Source organism: Neospora caninum, chromosome VIIb, assembly GCF_000208865.1.
Source record: "Neospora caninum Liverpool complete genome, chromosome VIIb".
NCBI classification, from domain to species: Eukaryota; Apicomplexa; class Conoidasida; order Eucoccidiorida; family Sarcocystidae; genus Neospora; species Neospora caninum.
In genome coordinates, this window is record NC_018394.1 from 3,387,554 (window position 1) to 3,409,210 (window position 21,657).

Below are 21,657 nucleotides of genomic sequence, written 5' to 3' on the forward strand. Positions count from 1 at the left end.
GGTTGCAGTTGTCTTTGAAAGCAGATTCCGAGACTGGCTTCTCGCAAAACCAACGAAGCAACGGGTGGACAGCTTTGGACGCCTGGACGCATACACATCTATCTTTTCGATAGGAACCGGCGCTTCTGAACCTGTCTTTTGCGAAGCGCTGCAGGCGGCAGCAGCCGGAATTGGCGCGAGTCGGGCTGTATGTACACCTGAGCAGCGAGTCACGAAGGCACACACATTAGCAGGGATTTCTTTGGCGCTCGTGATTCCACGGACGACGAGTCCATGCTGTTCTGGGAAAGACTTGACGTGGGACATTTCGTGCGGTTGCGATTGTGTTCTTGTCTCTTCTCGCCAGGACCGCCTCAGCCTGGCAGAACGAGAACTGTTTATGCACTCCGGACTCCTTGAGGAACAACCTTGCGAGTGTTTTCTTGCCCAAGACTCGCGTTCGCCTTGCTCGCCTCGCAAACACACCTGTCTTCCCTTTCCTTTTGTCTTTCTTGTTTTTTGCCGGCCAACTCGTCTGCCGTGCGTTGTCCTGCGATTTCCGTCCCGTCTCGCGTTGCCTCCGTCGCTTCCTTACACACGCGTCGAACCCAGTTGAACCGAAAACGGCCCAGAGAAAAACGCTCGTTCACGGCTCGGCCGCTGCGTCTGGGGCCGGTTTTGTCAGAACATCCGCGTTTTCCTTCGTTTCGAGCACCCGCCCTCGCCGGGCTCCGCATGCGCGTCTGTGGTGACGGCCACCTCCAGTCCGCCGGCGCTTCTCGCTTTTCCGCGTCGGGAGCGCCTCGTAGGCTCCTCTTTTTCCTCGTACCGCAACCCTGTTCTGCATTTTTCAGAGAGCAGAACGACTTGTGTCTCGTTTGGGAACCAAATCCTTTGGACCGCTCTAGACTGCCGGCGAATCGGGAGACTGCGCCACACTGCCAGGAAACGCTCTCGCAGGCGGTCTTCCGTTTCCACCTGCATCTGGCTTCTCTTTTCGTAGTCCTCTCTCCGCAGCGCCCCCGTTTGCTTCCAGCCTCAGCGCACGGCGTCAGCGAGTTCGTTCGGCGTTTGTAGCCGCTTTCCGTTCACGCGACTGACCCTGCAGCGCGCCGGCTGCCGATCGCCCCTTTCCCCCCGGGGTACAGTCGCAGGTGTATGTACACTTGGCTCTGCCACTTAGTGCGGTCCATATCTGGTGGTGTGAACACTCAGAGTATACGTCCCTTGCGCCGACCCACTGAGAAACGCGTGAGGTGTGTGTGAAAGAGTGCGACCGCCCCTCTCCTTTTCTGTCTGTACGAAACTGCCCTGTAAACGTTCGCGTTCTGCCTGGCTCTACACCGTGGTGGTCCCGCCTGCCGGTCAAATTTCCTCTCCGTTTCACGCAAGCGTGCTCTCACCGCTCCTTTCCGTCGTTTCTGATCGCTCGAACGGACCAGGCGACACCTGCCTTCGCGTCTGTCGGCTTTTCCTTACGCCTCCGGTCCTCGCCCTCCTCTCAGTCGGTACTTCGTGCTCGGCAAACCCACAGGGATACGGACCTCACAATGGCGGCGGGCGGCAGACCACGCGACTAGTAAGTTCCGCTGAAGTCGAAAAGACTCCAGTTGTGCGGACAAATATATCGTCTCATATATATATATATATATATGTATATGCACGTATATATATAACATTACACGTATATATATATATATATATATGTAGTTGGATGGGTCTGTATATTTGTATAGGTAGGAAATGATATCTATACGTGATTTCAAAGAGCTTCAGTTCAGAGAGAAAGACAGGAGAACGGCCCTCCCTTCACTCTATATCCGGACTGGCACGCATCGTTGGCGAGTGATAGATTCATGCGTGTGTACGTGTATATCAAAGGGTCTGAGGAGACAGAAGCCATTAGATCGAGAATGTTGCCGTTTTCCGGATCGAGGTTCTGTTGCTCGTGCGGCTCGACTGGACCTCGCCTGGCGCTGGCAGCAATTTCGTTAACATTTTCTTGTCGTCCTGAAAGCGCATCAACAAAGTAATGATTAGTGGAGACCGGGGGGAACGAGGCTTTTTGTGCGGCTTCTGCGTGTCCGGTGTACTTACAGTGACCACCTGTTCAAGCTGGTCCTAATCGGAGATTCCGGTGTGGGCAAGTCTTGCCTTCTTCTGCGGTTTTCCGTGAGTTCGTAGAAATAAAAAATTTTGGGGTCCGCGTTCCTCTCGGCGTCTCGATTAGGTGCTCGATTCCCTACACAAATCTATAAATGCACAAATGTATGGCCGACTGTACGACTGTATCTGGGCGGACGCCGATCGTATGCGTCTATTTCTGTGCACATGCATGCATAGATGGTTAGACAAATGCCGATAGATAGGTGGGTGTATACGTAGTTGTGGTTTGCCTGTGTTGGTGAGCATCCGCAAGTCTTTTCAAGGAATATGTTTGGACGTGCCGCCTCAAACAAAGCAGTGAAGGGAGAAGCGTTTCCGGTCTATTGAGGTAGCGGAGCGGGTGAACAAACCGTGTGCATGCGCGCGCATGTGCGTAGGTCTACGTATCACGTTGACGTCTGGCGTTCCTCTCATACAAATGTTGGTTTTTCGAATATACGCTGGAGCATCCTTCTAAAGACGTGTCCTCTCTCCTTCGAATATAGGCATGCGTGTGCGAAGTGTCGGCGCTCGCTGTGTATTTCCACTGGAAACGACGTTCGTTTTCTTGTCCCCTCAGGACGATGCATTCACCGAGAGCTACATCACGACGATCGGCGTCGATTTCGTACGTCCCCCCAACTGGTGGCCTTTCTCTGTGACGTAGACTGCAGATCTTCCACTTCTGTTTCTTCCTCTTCTCGTTCTCCCCCGTCTTTCTTGCTTCTCTGGCCCCGGCGTCTGCAGTAGCGACAGTTTTTCCCAGGGTTTCTCGCTGAGGCGGCGTCTGGCCAGCGCGCGCCGCTTTCTGTGCGAAGCTTGTACTGCGTTTCCTCGTCTTGCTTGGTGTGTTTCTCAGAGGTTTCGAACCATCAATGTCGACAACGAAATCGTCAAGCTTCAGATTGTAAGGAAAATCTAACGAAAGTCCGCAAATCTCCCCTATGCGCACATGCAGGGCCGTACCTGTGCCTCTTCGTCGAGAGAAAACTGGCGCTGTTGATCCGGGCTGTCTCCTCTCCGCCAAAGAGCTCCTTTCTCGTCCGGTGCGGGAACGCGAGCTGGAGTCTGTCGTGCGTCCTCTTGGACCCAGGCTGGAATTCCCAATCGTTGCCTCTCTCCTGTGAAACTTTGAGAACGCGTTCGTGCGATGCCGGACCGCCGTGTTTCTGCCGGTATGAACTGAACCTCCCGGAAAGCCAGCGACTGTCTTGCGGCTTTTTGGGGCGTTGCATGCAGTGGGACACGGCGGGGCAGGAGCGCTTCCGCACCATCACCAGCGCGTACTACCGAGGCGCCGACGGCATCGTTCTCGTCTACGATGTAACCGACAGAGATTCTTTCGGCCACGTCGACGAGTGGCTAGCTGAAGTCAATCGGTAGGCTAGTGTCTGTCTCGCGTCTGTTGGGGTGCGCGTGAAAAATCCGCGAATGGATTTCCCGCGCTGCGCTTCCCCGTTAAGAGGTGTTTACCCGCGTCAAGAGCGACTCGGCTGTCTCGCAAGCTCCCGCCGCCCTCTCCAGCCCCTCGAACGCGGGCGAAGGCGGAGGAGAGACGAGAGAGAGAGAACGTAGAGAGAGAAGACAGCGGAAGGGCGGTGCACAGGAGACTGTGCAGACTGGGCCAGTCGAGATGTGTGCATGCATGCGCGGCTGCCTGCAGATACGCGAACGAGAACACGTGCAAGATCCTCGTCGGGAACAAATGCGAGAAGGCGGACGACCGCCAAGTGTCTGCTGAAGAGGGACAGGTAGGTTCTAAAGCGTACAGACAGGACGAGGTCTTTGGTCTCTCAGAAAAGAAAACGAACAGACGGGTTTCTGGGTAAATGGAGAGAGCTTGGGTGCCAGAAAAAGGGACGGTTCCTGGTCTTAGTTCACAATAAATGGAGCCGCAGGCGCATGCGTGAAGTCGGAAACCCCCATTGTTCGTGTCCTGTTGTATGGGAGATTGGCGAGGCGAAAGATGTTGAGAAATGTGGAGTTCTGACTGGGTCGTCGAAACTTAAAAGTTCGGGTCCTCGAGACGAGTTCTTCGCGATCTCGGGAACTGGAGATTCCGAGTCGAGAAAGCGAAAAAAAGAAGAACTTTGGTAGACAGGAAAAACGCAGGAGTAACCTGGGGCAACATGGGAAAGAAGCGCGGGAGAGAGAGAGGCCTGTGCGTAGTCGAGGGGACACACAAAACCACTGAGAATTTTTGTCGAGAACGTTTTCTCATTTTCTATTCTCACTTTCTCTCCGGTGCGTCTCATCTTTTTGTGGGGTCATTTCCACTCTGTCCCTCTCATACTGCGTCGCATGTCTCTCCGTGTCCCGTCAGAGGAAGGCAGAAGAGCTTGGAATTTCCTTCATCGAGACATCGGCGAAAAATGCAATCAACGTCGATGAGGTGAGGCGAATCTACGCTTGTGTCTCTCTTCTCGGGCTGCTTGCTCTGTTCTCTGCCTACGGTTTTGTCTCCTCCCGCCCTCGTTCCTTCGATGTTTCGTGGGGCCCTCAAACGGCGCCGTCTTCAGCAGGCATGGCTCCACAAAAAGGAGAGAAGAGAAAAGGAGCGACGGACGCAAATGTCACAGAACATCTTTCATGCCATCTCACACCGCAAGTCCATCCTGTCCAGGAAGCACAGGAGACTTCTGTGTTTCGAAAAAATGCAGCTTCTTTCTTTAGAGTGTTGGCGTCTGTCTTGGCAATGCATACAGAGAGAGCCTCAAAAATCGACGTTGTCGCAGCGACGCATTCGCGTGGTGGAAGGGATGTGCAAGACCATTTGCCAGAAATCCAAATCTGTGTGTTTCTTGTTTCGGTTTTCCCCCAAAAAGAAGCGACACAGTTACAGGGAAGATGATCTCGGTTTCTAACAGAAAACCTTTTTCTCAGTGGTTCAGATTCCATTCATATTTTGTAATATTTCCTTATTGGACATATAATCATGTATGTATACGTAGTTGTCGGGGGTCATCTAGTAAGCAGAAGGCGACATCGTCATCGAGGAAAGTGTGGCGCATGTATCTTTCCTGCATGCGTTGGTCTGAGTTGGCGTCGTGTCCTTTTTCAGGCGTTCACCGTTGTGGCCCGGGAGTTGATCAAGATGAAGTGAGTGCTCGGAAGATGGCGTTTTGGTGTTTCGCCTCTGGTGAAGCAGTTCAGGCGGCTCTCTTCTGTGTTCTGTGTGGTGTATTTCTCCCTGGCTGTCCTGCTCTTGATTTTACCTTTTCTTTCACCGTTTCGCAGTCGTGCTTTCTTGTGCTCGCAAGAAGAGCGGTGGTCATACTCCGCTGTCTGCGAATCCGCTCTGGCCTCTGGTCTGTATATGCGTGGGTGATCTCCGTCGAACCAGTCGTAGCCACGGTTCACTTCTCTCGCGCTTCATCGGTATATCGGTATATCTACATCTATCTATGTTTTTCTACAAAGGAATATGTTACTGTGCTTTAAAGATGACATAAATAGCCGTCTTATGTTTTCAGAATCGAAAGGAATACGAGAAACAGAGAGCGGATCAGTTCCAGGGGAGCAAGGGACCAAAGGGGGAGTTTTTCCGCGAAAGCAAGCAACCCAGGGCCGTCGCCACTCGCTGCGTCTTCAGTGTGTTTCCTCTTTATTTACCGAGTGTTCTTTTTCGCACAGCAAGGATTCCCCTCAGAGAGCGTAGGAATTCTCGACAGCCCGTAACAGACGCATATACCTTTATGGACATGTACCTGCATGCATATATCCACCTGCGCATTTGCGGTTGTACGAAACTGTTTCTGCGAAGAAACGAGGTTGCCGGTTTGTCGGTACGGGAAGTCTTGTCCGAGTCTCTGTGGAGGCGCGATGTCACCGACAAAAGCAAACAGAGTGGGGATGAGAGTAAAACCCTCAGCATAGGTCCACGGTTTTCCTCGGGTGTACGTACAGGCAATCAGCAAGTGCTGCGGGAGGACGAAGTGCGGGGCCGCAGGGAATGAGAATCGCCAGTCAGCCAACAGGTACGCGGAGGCTTTTGAGCGTGTCACGGGTTGGTTACAAGATCCGGAATCTTCCAGCTCGTGTCAAAGGCCGACCGGCGAGTGCGACGCTGTCTAGTTCCTCGCTTCGCTGTTGAGAAAGATGCAGTTTTGACCTAGCGGCTTCATGAGAGGCCTCTGTGTCCGGATGCCTCTGTCGGGCGGGGCACAGTGTAGGGTTCAAGAGACCAGTCGAACAAGAGGGGGTGTTTCCTCGTGATTCGCGGTGCTCCCCCCGTGGTGACGCGTTTCTCTGCGTCCCTTTGTTGCTTTCTTTCCTCAGGCGCCGAGAACCGAGCCATGGCCCAGCGGAGTGGCAACTGTTCCTGCTAGTGAAGAGAGATCTGCATTCGCAGTCCTGTCGGTTGTTTGTTTTTCTAGACCATTCGTTACCATCGTCTCCAGTCGCAGAAGCTTCTCTCAGCCTCTGTTCGCTTTAGTCTCTTCGTCTCACCCGTCCCTGTGCCAAAAAACTGCGCTGCTGCTTCATCTCGCACGGGCTGCTGGCCACTCTCCAGTGTCTGAACACTGCACACAACTTCTCTCCGACACAAACACGTTGCAGGGGCAGAGCTGTCGACAGAGGCATGCGGCGAAAGTCGATCCCGCTACTCAGCGTTTTCGTTCCTGGGCGGAAGATGAACATGCTCGTTTAACTGTCCATCGCAGATCTAGATGGACAGAAACAGGAAACAGCGGGTGTTCCGATGACAGTCGGAGTGGACAGTACACGGTTATACAGATGCGAAACCGCGTCGCTCTGTATCTCACAAACTCGGCACGACACTGTGTATTGGCGTAAGGTGATAGTTGACTAGGACGACAGCGTGAGAAACCGGTACACGGTGGCAGAAGAAAGAGGGACAGAACCTGATGAGAAGCCTTCAGAATAGCATGTTGATGTATATCGAGTAGCCTGGGCGCTACAGAGAGTTCAGAAAGACGGCACATCTGCCAGGAAAATGCAAGCTTCACCGGCGACTTACGGGGCATCCCTTGTACACTGTGTACATCGGCCGACCCCACAGCAAAAGAGAGTGGCGGTTCAGTGCCATCTGCCGCAGAGCCAGTCGGTGTGGAGGCAGGGGGGAAAGTTGTGCGGAGGAAACGCGTTTCTGCGAATCCGGTATCGACAGTTGTGAACAGGAATTTTGATCATCTTACTGCCACAGAGAGCGCAACACTAGCCGAGACGAGAGCGCGAGAAGGTTCGCGAAAATAGAAACTCTTTTGCACAGCTCGCCGGGTGTCATAATTTACTATACTGTTCTTTACCCCTTTGGAAACAGAAAACGCTCCCTCGGGTGTTCTGTGAAACGTAACAGTAAGAAGTGGGTACCGCCGTCGTCTGGGTGTCGCCGCTCTCGTCGACGGCGGCCTGGCATCCCAGACTTCACATGCACGAAGGGGGCAATAAACGATGGTTTCATCGACATTATGCCTACTTCGAGAAATCTGGAGAAGAATATGAAAAGACGCATCTCTGTCACAAGACGCTGGTTTCTCCACGTTGAGGTACAGGCGGCTGCGTGGCTCTCTCAGTGGAAACCGCGAGCAATGAAGTTGGACATCCTTTTCCTGCGCTTTCGCCGAGGCTTCACACCAGCATTTTGCGTTGTGGTAGTAGTCTATGCTTCGCCAAAGGCGGTTTTGCGTTAGCCTATTGTGCCCAGGCAATACTTCGGATCTCCGCTCCGCATGCAGGACACTCTAGTATTTCTTCGTCTTCAGTTGCCGCTAGCTCACTAACACACTCGGCTCCTTTCGCGTCAATCATGGTTTTCGGTGTTGCGCCGTTTCCTCCACGCCCTTCTCGTGTCCGACCATCGTTAGGTGGCGTGAAGCGAAAACAAGGATGCGATGCCGCACACCAGTAACAAAAGTGATGTCTACACGCGTCTCCTCTAAACGGCAGGAGAATGTCCTCCTTTCCACAGAAGACACAAGGGGCGTTTTCTTCTTCCGTAAAGTCCGATTTGTTGTCCACTTCCTCTGCAAAGGCCTGTTTGGACGTGACCTCAGAAGTCAACGCCCGTGAACCGTCGCCGCTGGGAACTTTTGACTTGGTTCCAGCAATTCGATCGTATTCCCCTTCCCCAGACGCCGGAGTGTCGCTACCACCGCCAGTCAGACGGGCTAGACCGGCGCAGGCAGCTCGGAGAGACCGATACCAGAGAATTCGGCATGAGGCACGAATGGTTCTTGGAATGCTCGCCGTGTCCGAGGGTGCACGCGGAGGACGGATGGCGAGAGGTTTTACGTTGGAACGAATCGCCTGCCTCCCCTCCGGATGGTGCGATCGGCTGACGGCTGGCTTGGTAGTTTTGGGCCGCGAAGAGAGAGAATCCCTCGAAGAAACTGTCTTATTGGATGGACCCTGTCTAGATTTCGGGTCATAATCCGACCCGTTGCCTCCAGAGTTGGCCCGCGGGCGCTCTATCTGCTCTGTAGATTGCGGAGACTGAAAACCAGAAACTTCCGTTTCACGTTTACGAAGCTCTGCCTCCTTCGTTCGTAACCACACGGCAAGACGATGGCGCAGAGCAGCACGCCTGCCCCCGGATGTTCTTCTGAGACGTACAAGACGCTGAAGGAGCAAGCGGTGCTGAGGAAGATTCGGGACGACGAGGAGAAGCAGTTGAGTGAAGGCTTGCCAGTACAATTGGTGTTGTAAAAGTTCCAGCGATATGCTTCGAGGGAGAGAAGGGGCAATGAATTCCATCTCTAATCCGAGCAACCAATCTGTTAGACTGCGGTGGTTCCCATCCAAAAGGAAGAAGATCGCCTGAACCAACTGAAGCACCATCAGAAAGGTGTGCATCAGTTGACAAGCCCGGTACAGTACAATGACCAAGCGTTCGTCCCGAGTCAGAGTAAGCGATTGGACTACGGCCCCTGACTCCACGGTCCTCTCTCCTGCCGCAGAGGCGTGAGTCTCGTTCGGGAAAGGGTGTCCGTCCCGCCGCTGTTGCGCTTGAAATCGCCGACGAGCCTCGGCGCGTCGAGCTCGCTGTTGCAGAACAGACAAGAGTGTCAGGTAACGCTCGGTAACAGCACTATGCAACACCTCAAAGCCGTACGGCAGCAGTATGGAGAAGAGCAGAATGAGGAACTTTTTCCTCTTTGGCAAGAACTGCTGTACCTGGATTCCACTTTGCTGTCCCGTACGCAGCCACTCTCGCCTTGCATGCTCGAGAAGAAAGGCTGGGTCTCCCTCCCTTGCAGAGCTGATAGGTTCCGACGCGCCTCCTTCGGTCTTGCTGGGGCCCTTGGAGCAGCCATCAGACTGCTTGGCCTCGTCCCTGTTGGGCTGCGATCGATATTTGACATTCTGGAGAAGATCACCAGGAGACGGTCGGTTTCGCAGTGTATACGCGCAAAAAAAGAAGAGCTGAAAAGCAAGGAACAGTTCACGTTGCCTGCTGGCTGTCGATAGAGGAAACAGATGTCGAAGTATCCCGTTTGCTTCCTCCTGCAGCAGAAGTACAAGTTCCTGATCCACGCGCAGTGCGTCGAGTTGATTGACCCGCAGCATTCGCGGGGCTCGAGAAGGAGCACGCATTGACGGTTGCCGCCACTGGCGGATTTGCCTTGATGGCTTCTAAAGGAAGCATCCAAGTCTACCGTGGAATCTGGATCAGATGAACGCGTTCTCCCTTGGTGTCAGGTTCTAGAAGCACTAGAACAGAGGTCGGACACACAAACGGGATACAGCATGCACCTGCAACTCGGAAAGTCACACTGTGCGCCGAGCACAGAGTCATGGCATCATTGAAAAGCTTCAAAACACACTGAAAACACACAGCTTATAACGGCAAGAACTCGTCGGCACTGCATGTGTCTTCTGAAAACGACCTTTCTGCCCCTCGAACAACCAACGCCACACGACACTACAGCGAGAGGCAACAAAACAACAAGACGATCCTGTTTCTATAAGGGGGAGCAAAACGGAGTGAAAAACAAGAAAGGACACCAATGCTGGTTACACTGGTAACAACTCAAGATAGCTTGGTAGAATGCAACAGATTTCAGAAAGAGTAACCCACTGAAACAAGGGTGAAGAACGGACAGCCTTTGGTTGTACCGATGACCTATAGCCTTTGGGAAAGAGTAACCCACTGAAACAAGGGTGAAGAACGGACAGCCTTTGGTTGTACCGATGACCTATAGCCTTTGGGAATCTCCACGTTTACGAGGAGGGACACTCGACAGAGACATCCAGGAAACGGATCTCCAAACTGTGTCTCTCCAAGCTCTATTTTGCTGGGGGAACCGTGGAAGTCCCGGCGAGCCCTCGTGACCGTGTGCAGGCATTCCGTAATTCAACGGTCTTCAGAGCGTTACAATGCAAGCATTACCTTTAAGTTTCGAAAAGAAAACTCCGTCTGGCGAGGCGTGGCCAAAAAGCCTGAGCCGAACATGCACTTTTGAAAGCAGAAGCGAAGACATGGGCTCCCAGGCAAAGCACGGACGATGTTCGTTGTTTCTTCGCTTGCTCTATCTCGTTGAAACGGACTTGATTTTGCTTTGCTATCTTTACGCTGCACTCAACGCAGCTCAGATGGCTCTCCAGTATGAGTATCAAGACATCAAAGGAAATGCGTGATCAGGAAATGGTCGGACCAAGCTGTTTGTGCCCTCCCCCATGTGTGATATATTTCATTGCAATCGACTCCATTTGCTGGTCACTCGAGTTTTCTCTCCTATGATACTGATGGAAGCACAGACAATAACCGCCCAGAAGTGGGGCAAGATGGACTTCACAAAACTCAAGGAAAACATGAGATTGCCGTAAGCATGCAAAACTGCTCTAGTTGACTATCCGGGTCCGGGTAGAAAGGCCGGCAAACGCCGCACACCTCGGAGGACCAAAACCTGGATTGCCTCTGCTCTAGCGGAGTACAAGCGTGGACGAACTGGCTATTCTGTGTGTATGTCATTCTTGTCTGTGAAAAAGGCTTAATTTCACGGTTTCTTTTTTGGAACGCTGAACCGTGCTGGCTTCCGCCTACGACACAGACGACTCAGGCGCTCGTGCGGTTCCATCGTCGGTCCAGGAGCTACGGCGAGTTTTTCCAGTAAGATCTTCTTTCTTTCCGCTTACGATTGCCTCAACGATTTCTTTGGCGTGTGAATCCAAATCTTATCACAGGAGAGGCTAAGAAGGGACCAGTTGCGTGCTGCAGTTTTAGTGACAAACCCGTTTTGAAGAGTCCAGCACACGTAATTCTCTGCAGGACAACCCTTCAGGCCTTTCTGATGACGCAAGGTTTCCGCCCAGTAAAAGCACGACGTGTCTTGACGTTGTAGCTCTAAGAGGCCTAGAGACTCGAGCAGAAACAGCGATCTGAAGAACACCTGTGCCAGCGACTGGACCGATTGCTTGCAGGAAGTTCTCGCTTAAACGGGACAGATGGCTTGAGAGCGGTCCACGGCTAGAGCTCTGAGGGGAAGTTGCCTCCACTAATCGATGATGAACGTTACACAGAGAGCGATTGTTCTGACCGAATCCCAAATTGAAGTGTCGACCGGGAAACCAATGTTTCTTCTACGAATGGCATTCCTACATCTTTTCTAAGGGACACCCGATTGTCCTTGTCCGGTAAAACTCGGAGGTGCTTGTCTAGTCTCCTAAAAGAGAGTGGACGGTGAACTCTAGGAAGCGCTTCCAGTAGAAGCGGCCTGGTCTGTGCTTCCGAATCGGATTTGCCTTCGACAGTGGACTACGCTGTTTGTTGAAAGAATTGTCTTTTGAAGCCTGTTCAGAAGGTTAGATAAGAGTTCTGGTGCGATCAAAACTTTTTCAGGGTGTCTAGAGTATACGGGAAAATCACCCTTTGTGCCAAAGACGTTTGACAAAAGGGTCGGACGCGTACAAAAGTACGGTACAGCTCTTCTCGGCATCCTGGAGACGGCTCGACAAAGTCGTCCCACCTTAAACAATAAGCCTGTCAAAAACGTTGGAGTATGTGTAGCTGCAAGCGTCAAGCAGAGAAGACATGCACAGAGGCACCTCGGAACACGCGACATCGTACGCCAGCAACAAGACCGCCTTATTCGCAATCATCTATCAGACTAGATATTCCCATAGATACACTCATAGGCATACACAACTAACTGCATGCCTGTTCGAATACATATATATATATATACGAACATCTAGCCTACAGCGTAGCGCTGAAGTCAAGCTGTGAGGCGTATATGCGTTTTCACGCGGCGTCCTCACCTGGAAAAGAAGACAAAGAGCCACCGAAACCAGACGAATTGGGACCAGTGGGCGCGCATTCCCCTGCAGAAGACAGAAACCCGAAAAGTCTTGCTGTGTGCACCACAGGCTCTCACGAAACTGGGACACACACACACTGCTGCTTCCTCTGTCTCTCGCTCTCTGCCCCATTCCCTGTTCGTTCCGTGCCGCCTTTTATTCTTGACGGACTTTCCCGCTTTGTTTCGACTTGTTTTCTCCCCTTTTCTCCTGTTTCCATCGCCGGGATCCCCACATCCCTGCCTTCCTGCGTCTCTCGCGCACTCACATGATAGAGAGAAAGGGCGTGAGCTTCACCGAGGCGATCCTGAATCGAAAAAAAGAGACACACTTCGGCCCAGCCATTTCCCGCGGGAGGCACCGTCTTCGAGTCCCCGCTGTGTCGATACAACCATACGCGTGCATCCATATATACCACCCTCTACGTCGATACACCTGTGTATATCCACCTCTGTTGGGCCGATATATCTATCTCTCTCTATATATATAAGCATGTACAAGGCTGTCTGAGGATAGGCATTCGCATGCATCGGAATCGGCCGTCCCTAAACGGCCTCGATCCATGAGGTGTTTTCCGATTTTTGAATGCGATCTCGAGTTCTCGTCAGCTGATTGAGAGGCCCGTTTTGCCTGTTTGGGTCCCCGACTTCACGCGAGAAGTCAGTGCGAGCTAGGCCAGGACACGCAACCGAAAAACTTCTCATTCTCGATAAGTGTGAATTTTCATCAAGTGTGCCGAGTATTACTGGTTCTGCGTTGAAAGCTGAAGATATCTACGATATTCTACCGTAAATTTGAACAGAAAGGCCGCGCGTACCTGTTCAGTTCCTTTCGACAGGCCACTGTAGACCAGATGATATCCAGCACACCTGTGTACTTCCTGAGCAGTCCGTGCGACTGGAGCACATACACTTCTGTATGCCTCGCCTTCTCTCCAGTTTCTCTGCTGCTTCGCGCGCGTTTCGAGGCTCCACTCTTTTCGCCCATCTCGGTGGCCGGGCGTTCACAGACGAAAGGCCTTGTCTTTCCTCGAGTTCGCTGCCTCTCGCACAAGAGTCTGCAAGCGCAGCAGCGAATTGACGGCGCGAAGATGCCCACCATGAACGGGACAGGCAGCAACCAAAGCGACAAAGAAAAGGATGATTCTGCACGCACACGCCCGTTGTTCCGCTGCATGCGTTTTTCGGGCGATCCGGCTGAGCAAGCTCGGGCATCGGAGGCAAGAGCAGCAGGTAGCTAAGAAGCGAGAGGGAAACTTCGAGAACGGCCGGGAAAACTGAAGGATTTTTGTATTGCATCTCAGTGGGAGAGAGACCAGCGAAGAGGAAGGTGAAAGGCAACAGCCACGACAGTGATCACCCAAGCAAGAGAAATGGGAACGTACCTGACACCGTTGTACACACTGATGTGGTTCGGGTGTCTCGACACTCCGTGGGCATCGAAGGTGAAGATCTGAAAAAAACACATAGAAACCCCTTTGCGCACTGTGTCGCGCCGTCACGTGCGCTTGTTGCTTCTTGATGCACGCCGCTCCGCATAGAAATGTGTGCGGAAACCTGTTCCACTGCAGCTATCTATCTCAGCTTGTTGATAACATAGATCGAGATAGATCGGCGCGCCTTTGTGTTTCCTCTCGCCTCCTCTACCTGGATAGTGCCTCTAAGAAGAACCTGCATCGGTCTGTAGATCTACACACAAGACGTGGAGTGTTCTCTCTGCGAATGCACTTGCCCCGGTGGGGTGAACCGCGTGAACCGCATCGCGGCGTCTGGCTGTTGGGTCTTATTTTTTCTCATGTTCTGACAGTTGAGATGTCGTTGCTTTCGGTGAATTCTTCGACGACGTCCGCAACGCGTTCCGGCGACCAGGGGGCCCATCCATCTTGCAAATCGTCACGGTCCACGACGACAGCCTCCGTTTTGTCAATTCCAAAGAGACTGGCCGCGCTCAGAAACTCTCTCGATCGGACGCGGCCTTGCCCATCTGCGTTCCCTGAGTGAAAACAGTAAGACGCACGGAGCGGGAAAATGCACACCCGTTCAAAAAAATCGGAGAAACGCCCCAAATAAGAAGAGGAAGCCGAAGGTGATGGAGAAGGAGAGAGAGAAGAGAGGGGGAAGAAGAAGAGGGAGAAAAAGAAGAGGGAGAAGAAGAGAGGGAGAAGAAGGATACGCAAAAGAAGGATACGGAGAGGAAGGAGAGGGAGAAGAAGAGGGGAGAAGAAGGATACGGAGAAGAAGGATACGGAGAGGAAGGAGAGGGAGAAGAAGAGATGGAGAAGAAGGATATGGAGAAGAGGAGAAGGAGAAGAAGGAGAGAGAGGAGAAGAGAGCGAGAAAAAGAGGAGGGAGAAGAGGAGAGGAACAAGAACGATAGGGAGAAGAGGAAGGAGCGTGGAAGAAAGCAAAGGGGAAGAGCAAAATGGAGAAGGCGAAGTGTGCGAGAATGGCAGCAGAGGAAAGTGCGAAGGAAGCGACAAGGGAGACATAGCAAGAGGGATTCGCACACGCAGCTCAGGGAAGAGCAGAGAGAGGAGAGACACTTCAGAAGAGCGCAACAGTTTCTATCCGAAGGGACTTACCTGTGGATAGACACAAGAGGTGAATTTTGACGTGTTCGGGGAAATCACGCAACAGCGCGAGAGTCGGAGTGAAAAACATGACTTCATCGTCAGGGTGCGCCACAACGAGGGCGATCCTCAGTTTGTCTGTTTCTGTCGCTGCTTCGCGTTCCTGGTTGTCTCCCCCTCGCGAGCCGCGTCTTGCCTCGATACTCCCAGTCTCGTCTCTTGTCTCCCGCCCGCTGTGTCCCTTTGTTCCTTCTCCATCTTCTGTTCGTCGCACACAAGTGGAGTCGGTCGCCGCCTTGTCAGGGCTCTCTTTCCTGCTCAGCAGCTCCAGAAGGAAACGCCGCGCATGCGAAGCCTGCGCGTGTAGGAGAATGGAAAGGAAGCAAACTGCGAGGGAGAGAAGCGGAAGGAGAAGAAGAAAAACGTCGACTTGAGAGTCAACAGAAAAAAGCTGTAGCGGACCCCACAAAAACCTCGAAGACTGCGAAGGCACAGACGTTCGCGCCATGCGGCGCTGTAGCCTCTCCATCGGAGACAGAGAGAAAGAGCGCGCGAGAAGACGAGAACAAGAGCGAGACAAGAGAGAGACAGAGGGGAAGAAAGGCGGCTGTGCGAGAAAGAGAGAATGAGAGAAAGAGAGAATGAGAGAAGGGAAGGAAAGAGAGAATGAGAGAAGGGAAGGAAAGAGAGAATGAGAGAAGGGAAGGAAAGAGAGAATGAGAGAAGGGAAGGAAAGAGAGAATGAGAGAAGGGAAGAAAAAGACAGCAAGACAGAGACAGAAAGGGAGAGACAGAGAGGACGACAGCCAGAGGAAGGGAGAAGAAGTGCGTAACAGAGCGAGGTGAGGCCAAGACGGGGAAAAGAAGAGAGAACGAGAAGACTCACGAGAATACAGATGCGAACTGGCGATAAGTTTGGAGAGACGTGTCCCAATCTCGTCTCGCCGTTTTCCTCCACAGAGTTAGCATCGGCGACAGACGTGCAAGTGTGCGAAAAAAATTTCCCTGGTTTCAGAAATCGGAAAAGCACAGACGTCCGCTTCGAGGAGTAGGACACGAAGAGAAACAGACCGCGAGGAGACACACACGCGCGTACGCGAAAGCGAAGACACCGGAGACAGCGCGGAAGGGCCGGCGGCGGCGGGGTAAAGCAGTTCTCGAGCTATTTGCTCGAAAGTGTAAAAGAAGGAAAATCGTTCTAGCAAATGGTTTTCTATTTTCAAACAGAAAATATCGATTACTCTAGCAAGACGATCCTTTTTCTCAGGACTGCGCGCAACTCTCACAGCCGATGGACGGAGCTGGGGAGCCCGACTGTCTCCGCGGGAGTCTCCTTTCTCAATCCAGAAAACGCCGGAAGAGAGTTGCTCGACTCCGACAGAAAGAGACGCTCTAGGTCGAGCCTCGAAACTGTCTCCTCGGGGCCGTTGTAGACTTTCCCTTCAACTCCTTTCTTTGGTAGCCCCGTGGAAACGGGTAGGGAGACGCCTCTCGACGTCGGCTCCGACGCACTGGACCCGCGGCAAATTCTCCAAGTTACTGCGAACCTCCACGAGCGGCGTTCCGCTTTCATACGCCAGAGATGCACTTTCTGTTGCTCGACGGGAAACAAAACATTCGTCACACATCCTCACAGTATACAGGAGTTGACAATTCCCCATATATGTATATACATGTATATATAATGAATGTGCCTCAGCATGCATGTGTAGAAGCGACTATGCATTTGGGGATATGCATTTACATTTTTACCTGCATGTCCATTTGCTTGGTTGACCACGTGTAGATATGTGCGTAGGCATGCATCTAGAGGCACGGCTGTATATCTCACCGTCTCAAGCCATCTCCAGAAGGGAAAAGAATGGCGAGTTGCTCGTTTCATTCGTGTCTTTCCTCCCTTCGCCTCCTCCCATACATCCTAAGACAAAGAACATGTATACAGGTGAAAAATACATGTACATATATGCATCTCTCTGTCTCCTCGCGAGGGCAGAACCCTGCGAATGCCGGGTGTCTCTCTCTCGCTGTGTATGTGCATCGGAGCACACATTGAGATGTAAGTGTGGAGGTTTCTGCGAACTCAAGAAGCGCCACGGCTGAGAGTCTCTGTGAAGTGTGCGTGCCTAGGAATCAACCGCAGAATTTAACCCCGGGAGCGGCTGGCAACCAATGTGCGAACAGAACACTTCGTCTTGGTGAAACAGTCACTTTCGAAAATCACATCCCTTCGTTTCTTCACCCTGCATTCTTGTGTGTTGCCGAGGCGAAGACCGTCCTGCCAAGAAACGCATGCGTCTGCAGCGCTCTCACAAACCCGTTGGAGATAAGAAATCAAGAAAGCTGAGTGCTGCGAAACACCGCCTGTTCCGGAGGAAGCTGCCCGGCCGCGTGCCTCCGAACGCCTTTCTGGTTCGTCTTATATTCGGAAAAGGGGAGCCCCAGCCGCTACGTGGCGCGCAGGAAAAGGCTGGTGTTGCTTCACGGGCGGTATCTGTCTGCCGGTCGGGCTCGTGTGGCAAATCGGAAGATTTCCGAGACACGAAAGGGGAAAAAGGGAGCAAAAGTTCTCTTCGCTGCATGCGGCGCCAACGCAGAGCTAGCGACGAGGTTCTCGTCGGAACTTTCGAACTAAGCGGACCCCCTTTACAACCTCATCCGCAAGGGCCATACAATGCAGCACGCGCCGGCAGAGGCAAGCATATATGTACATATGTACACATATACATATACAGGGATACGAATCTATGTGGATCTGCGTTTCTACTTATCCGTATGTGTACACATCTGTACCTCTCCATGAACTTCCAATCCATACATATACACATATATATTATATATGTATGTATATGTATGTATATGTATATATATGTATATACATGTATATATATGTATATATACGTATATATATATATGTATCTATATGTATATGTATTATTTCTGTGGTGAAAACGTGCGTTGCACACACAGTCTCAGCGAGTAGAGAACAGGCTGTCAAACCTGTTCGTGAGGTGAAAATGCTGGAGAGAGGAGTCGGTTTGGAACCGATCGCTGTGCAGGGCGTGGAACCTGAGAGAAACGAATGAATGTTGGGGATCCTAGAAGTCCCGAGGAATAGAGACACACCACCAACCCACATTCCTCGCGTGTGTGCGAAACAGCTTCTTCCTAAACCCTTCCCTTTCTCCAAATGCTGCCCTTGAATCGAAGCAGGTGTCCCTTCTCGTTTCTGCGCATCCTTTCCCTCTCTCCTCCTTCCACCACTGTTCTCTTCTCGTTTCTTTCTTCGCTTCTCGCTTGTCGCGCCAACAAACGTGCGCTGACTCGTCTCCTTCCTTAGTTTATGGAGTTTCTTCGTTCGGCTGCGGCAGCCGCGCCTCCACGAAGGCGCTGAGTTTCTTCCACTGCGACAACTCGGCAAACTGCGCCGGCGCCGGCGCACGTTTCCAGTCTTTCCCGATCAAGCAGTCGTACAAAACCACGTTCTCCGCTGCCAAAATCTGCTCCAGTTCCTCCACTTCCTGCAGAGAGACACCCACAGGAGACACAGAGACACCTCACAAGAGACACAGAGACACCTGGGCGCGTTGTCAGTCGAGGGCCTCGCCGCGACGAACGGACAAGAGGCGACGCGCCGCGCGAGGACACAACATGGAGGCGGGCAAACAGACAGACGGGAAAAATGAGTAAGACTCTTTGCCTGCCTCGTTCTAAAAGCATCGTCCCTCTTAGAGTCTCAAGGCACGCACGTGATGTAGGTACATATGCTTAGGTGTACAAATATGGTAAATCGCGCATGTTTCCAAGGACGTCTTTCACAGTTAGCTCATGCCTTTTCAACTACCGTGTTTCCTAGCGATGTTCACCAAGAGAAGGCTCAGATATGTTCTCACATTTCGAGAGCGAGAGAAAGGCAGAGAGCGATGCGAGCGCACGGACATAAGAGACATACAAATATATACACGTGTCTCTTTGTGTGGGCGCAGGCACCGCTCGACGACATACAGATACATGTACACAAATATATATATATATATATATATATATACGCATACAAACATATTCATATATATATATATATATATATATGCCGATTTTTTGGTGTGTTTTGTCGCTCTCTTAGGGCAGAGTTGACTAACCCCGGGAGACATAGTGGGGACCGCCTGGTCACAGTAGGCTCCAAGAAGCAAGTCTAGCTCCACCCAGCCTCTCTACGAGAACAGCAAAGACAGAGAATGTGGCGATGCCGTGAGATGGAGGCGAGGGCCGAAGCGCGAAAGGAAGCGGCATGAACCGTTCACGAGAGGGTGGACAGAACAACCCGAAACCGGAGCATGATCGAGAGAACCTGGTGCCTGGTGTCAAGGCCGCGTTTGGACGACGCTCAGGCGCCTCCTTTTCCCGCAGACGGGCGCGGCGTCGCCACATGCAGGGACGCCTATCTCTGCGAAAGAGCAGTTCTTGGGACTGATGCGCGTGGAAGGAGCAGAACTCCCTTTTTGGAGCCGAGGCTTGAGATCAAGAGGCTGCGCCTCCCCGAGGAGAACTGGCGCGGTTCTTTTTTTCCTCACCTGCTTAGCTCGATACATCAGACGCTTCAGCCTCTCGGAGTCGCGAATGACGGAGTTCTCGTCTAGCCCGCAAATGCCGTCTTTGAGGGAGAGAGAGGAGAAACATCGCCAAGCCGCGAGAATTGAAGCTCGTCGGCGAGAACCAGAGAAAGAAGAGAAAGAAGAGGGAGAAGAGAGAGAAGAGGGAGAAGAGGAAGAAGAGGGAGAAGAAAGAGAAGAGGGACAGCGAGAATGAGAAGAGGGAGAGGACAGAAGAGGGGAGGCAAGAGATCGAGCGAGGGGAGGAGGCGGCGGGCGAGCCGACGCGCAGGCCGAACGAGAGACAGAACAACAGAGGCGAGCTCGAGACTGCAAAAGAGCGCCCGGGCGCGGAGGAAGCAGAGACAGAGAAACAGAGCGAACGCAGCTTGCCATTGTTTCTGACACCGGGGGAAAAGGAGTCGGAAAAACCGAAAAGATGTCAAAAACAGAAGAGAGAAAACGAGGGATGAGACGAAAAAAGGTGCACCGGGAGAAAGGACAACAGGTGAGAGACAGGGAGACACAGCGCGTGCGCAGAAGAAAACAGAGAGCGGACAGGCTACAGGGGGGTGATGCAGGCAACGCGAAAAGATAAGAGACCTCAAAGGGAGAGAGGAAAAAATCGGAACGAATAAAAAGGAAAGGACAGTGACAGAAAAGAAGAAAAGAGAGACTCCGACGACTGAAAGCCGAAGCGAATGCATGCTGCAGCAGGAAAAAGAGACAGCGTGTGAAACCACAGCGTGACGTCGTTCTGACCCTTCTCTCTGTTTCCGTTATTTTCGTTCTCCATATGCTGACAAAAAGAGAGTGGCAGCGTCTAACAAAAAGAGTTCCTCTCTGTAGCCAAATGGTTTCTCTCCGTTTTGGACATGGTCTCACCTAAACACAGACAGATATGCCATGCCTACTTGCACGCCTCGAATATGCATTTATATGCATCTACATATGTTCACATTGAGATATATGTGAAGGAATCCAAGGGACTTCCTGTTTCATTAACCAAGTCATAAGACGCTTCTGAGATGAGACCACCAAGGAAAACTTGTGGAAACAGTTTGGCCTTGCGACTCCGACTGTCGTTTCAAGGCTCTCCCAGATGTGTGTCGCTCGACAGACGAGGTACACACTTTGTTGCCGTCTATGCCTTTCAGGCGCACGGTCTTGGTCGCCTCCATTAAAGTGTTCGAAAGATGTTTTCGGCTGGAAAACTTTTTGCTGTCCCTGGCGCGTCTGGGGGGGGGGGGGCGCCAGCAATTCAATCGGCGCTGTTTTTTGCGAAAACGACTCTAGACTGACGAGGCAAATGCAGAAGAGAGAAAACCCAACCGTATCCGTCCATGATTTTGTGGAAAAATGCGCGTTTCTGTGGACGGCACTCGAAAAAAGCGCCGAGATCCCCAAACTCCCTTGTCGAGAGTTGCTGTAAAACTCTAGCTGTGGACATGGCGAGACAGCCTCAAGAGAAGTCGCTTTTTTCACCGGGAAAGACCTATTCTCACCGGGAAAGACCTATTCTCACCGGGAAGGACCTATACGTGACGCTGGGGATTCGGTCAAGCAGTTCACCACAGAACACCTCTTTTTGTCAAACCGACGACACAGGCAAACTGGGAATTCCCGCTTCTACACTACGGGAGGAGATACGCATACCACTTCATTTCACACTTTGCCGTTTTGGGGGCATCGAACAGCGTCGCCTTGGCGCCCTATGAGTGCTTCCTCAAGCCTCTTTCGCGAAAATGTTCGTCCTGTCTGCCTCTCCTGCGTTTGCGTATCCCGATGCCTTCATGCGCGCGCGATTCAGGAATACATTTAGAGTATCTCCAAACATCTCTTTACCAAGGTAAGTCCACATAGAGCTGCTAATAGTGTCAAAAATTGGGACACAGACTGTACCTCGCAGGCTGGGCAGTCGGGCCGCTGTTTCCTTTGAAGAACAGCGGTTTCGCGAACAAAGATGGCGCACGTCTCATCGATTTCGAGTTTGTCGGTGCATGCACATCCCAAAAGTGGTTTAGCTAAAGGAAAGGCGCAACGTGGGCAAACGTTCAGTCTGGAGTGTGTGAAGGATACCGGAAGGGATGCTGTTAGAACGCGTTTTGCTCTCCAGCA

The 21,657-nt window shown here is 52.2% G+C and overlaps 4 protein-coding genes across 4 annotated transcripts; 1 reads left to right on the forward strand and 3 right to left on the reverse strand.

The window, feature by feature from the left end:
- Window positions 1–1,529: 1,529 nt before the first annotated feature.
- Window positions 1,530–6,452, forward strand: NCLIV_028240 (putative Ras family domain-containing protein; the record flags this gene model as incomplete). Its single annotated transcript, XM_003883018.1, has 10 exons — window positions 1,530–1,558; window positions 2,079–2,151; window positions 2,705–2,752; window positions 2,984–3,031; window positions 3,364–3,503; window positions 3,788–3,875; window positions 4,448–4,516; window positions 5,186–5,223; window positions 6,031–6,101; window positions 6,403–6,452. 10 exons carry the CDS (start codon window positions 1,530–1,532, stop codon window positions 6,450–6,452), a joined length of 654 nt encoding a protein of 217 aa, XP_003883067.1.
- Window positions 6,453–7,779: 1,327 nt separating this feature from the next.
- Window positions 7,780–9,681, reverse strand: NCLIV_0282 (Pex2 / Pex12 amino terminal domain-containing protein; the record flags this gene model as incomplete). The annotated part of the gene is made up of 1 exon (XM_003883019.1): window positions 7,780–9,681. The coding sequence occupies one exon, from the start codon at window positions 9,679–9,681 to the stop codon at window positions 7,780–7,782; it is 1,902 nt and encodes a 633-aa protein (XP_003883068.1).
- A 2,967-nt stretch (window positions 9,682–12,648) lies between these two features.
- On the reverse strand, window positions 12,649–15,482 carry NCLIV_028260 (hypothetical protein; the record flags this gene model as incomplete). Its single annotated transcript, XM_003883020.1, has 5 exons — window positions 12,649–12,691; window positions 13,202–13,264; window positions 13,769–13,836; window positions 14,189–14,376; window positions 14,966–15,482. 5 exons carry the CDS (start codon window positions 15,480–15,482, stop codon window positions 12,649–12,651), a joined length of 879 nt encoding a protein of 292 aa, XP_003883069.1.
- A 2,809-nt stretch (window positions 15,483–18,291) lies between these two features.
- On the reverse strand, window positions 18,292–19,539 carry NCLIV_028270 (hypothetical protein; the record flags this gene model as incomplete). The annotated part of the gene is made up of 3 exons (XM_003883021.1): window positions 18,292–18,471; window positions 19,090–19,161; window positions 19,522–19,539. The coding sequence occupies 3 exons, from the start codon at window positions 19,537–19,539 to the stop codon at window positions 18,292–18,294; spliced, it is 270 nt and encodes an 89-aa protein (XP_003883070.1).
- Window positions 19,540–21,657: the final 2,118 nt, after the last annotated feature.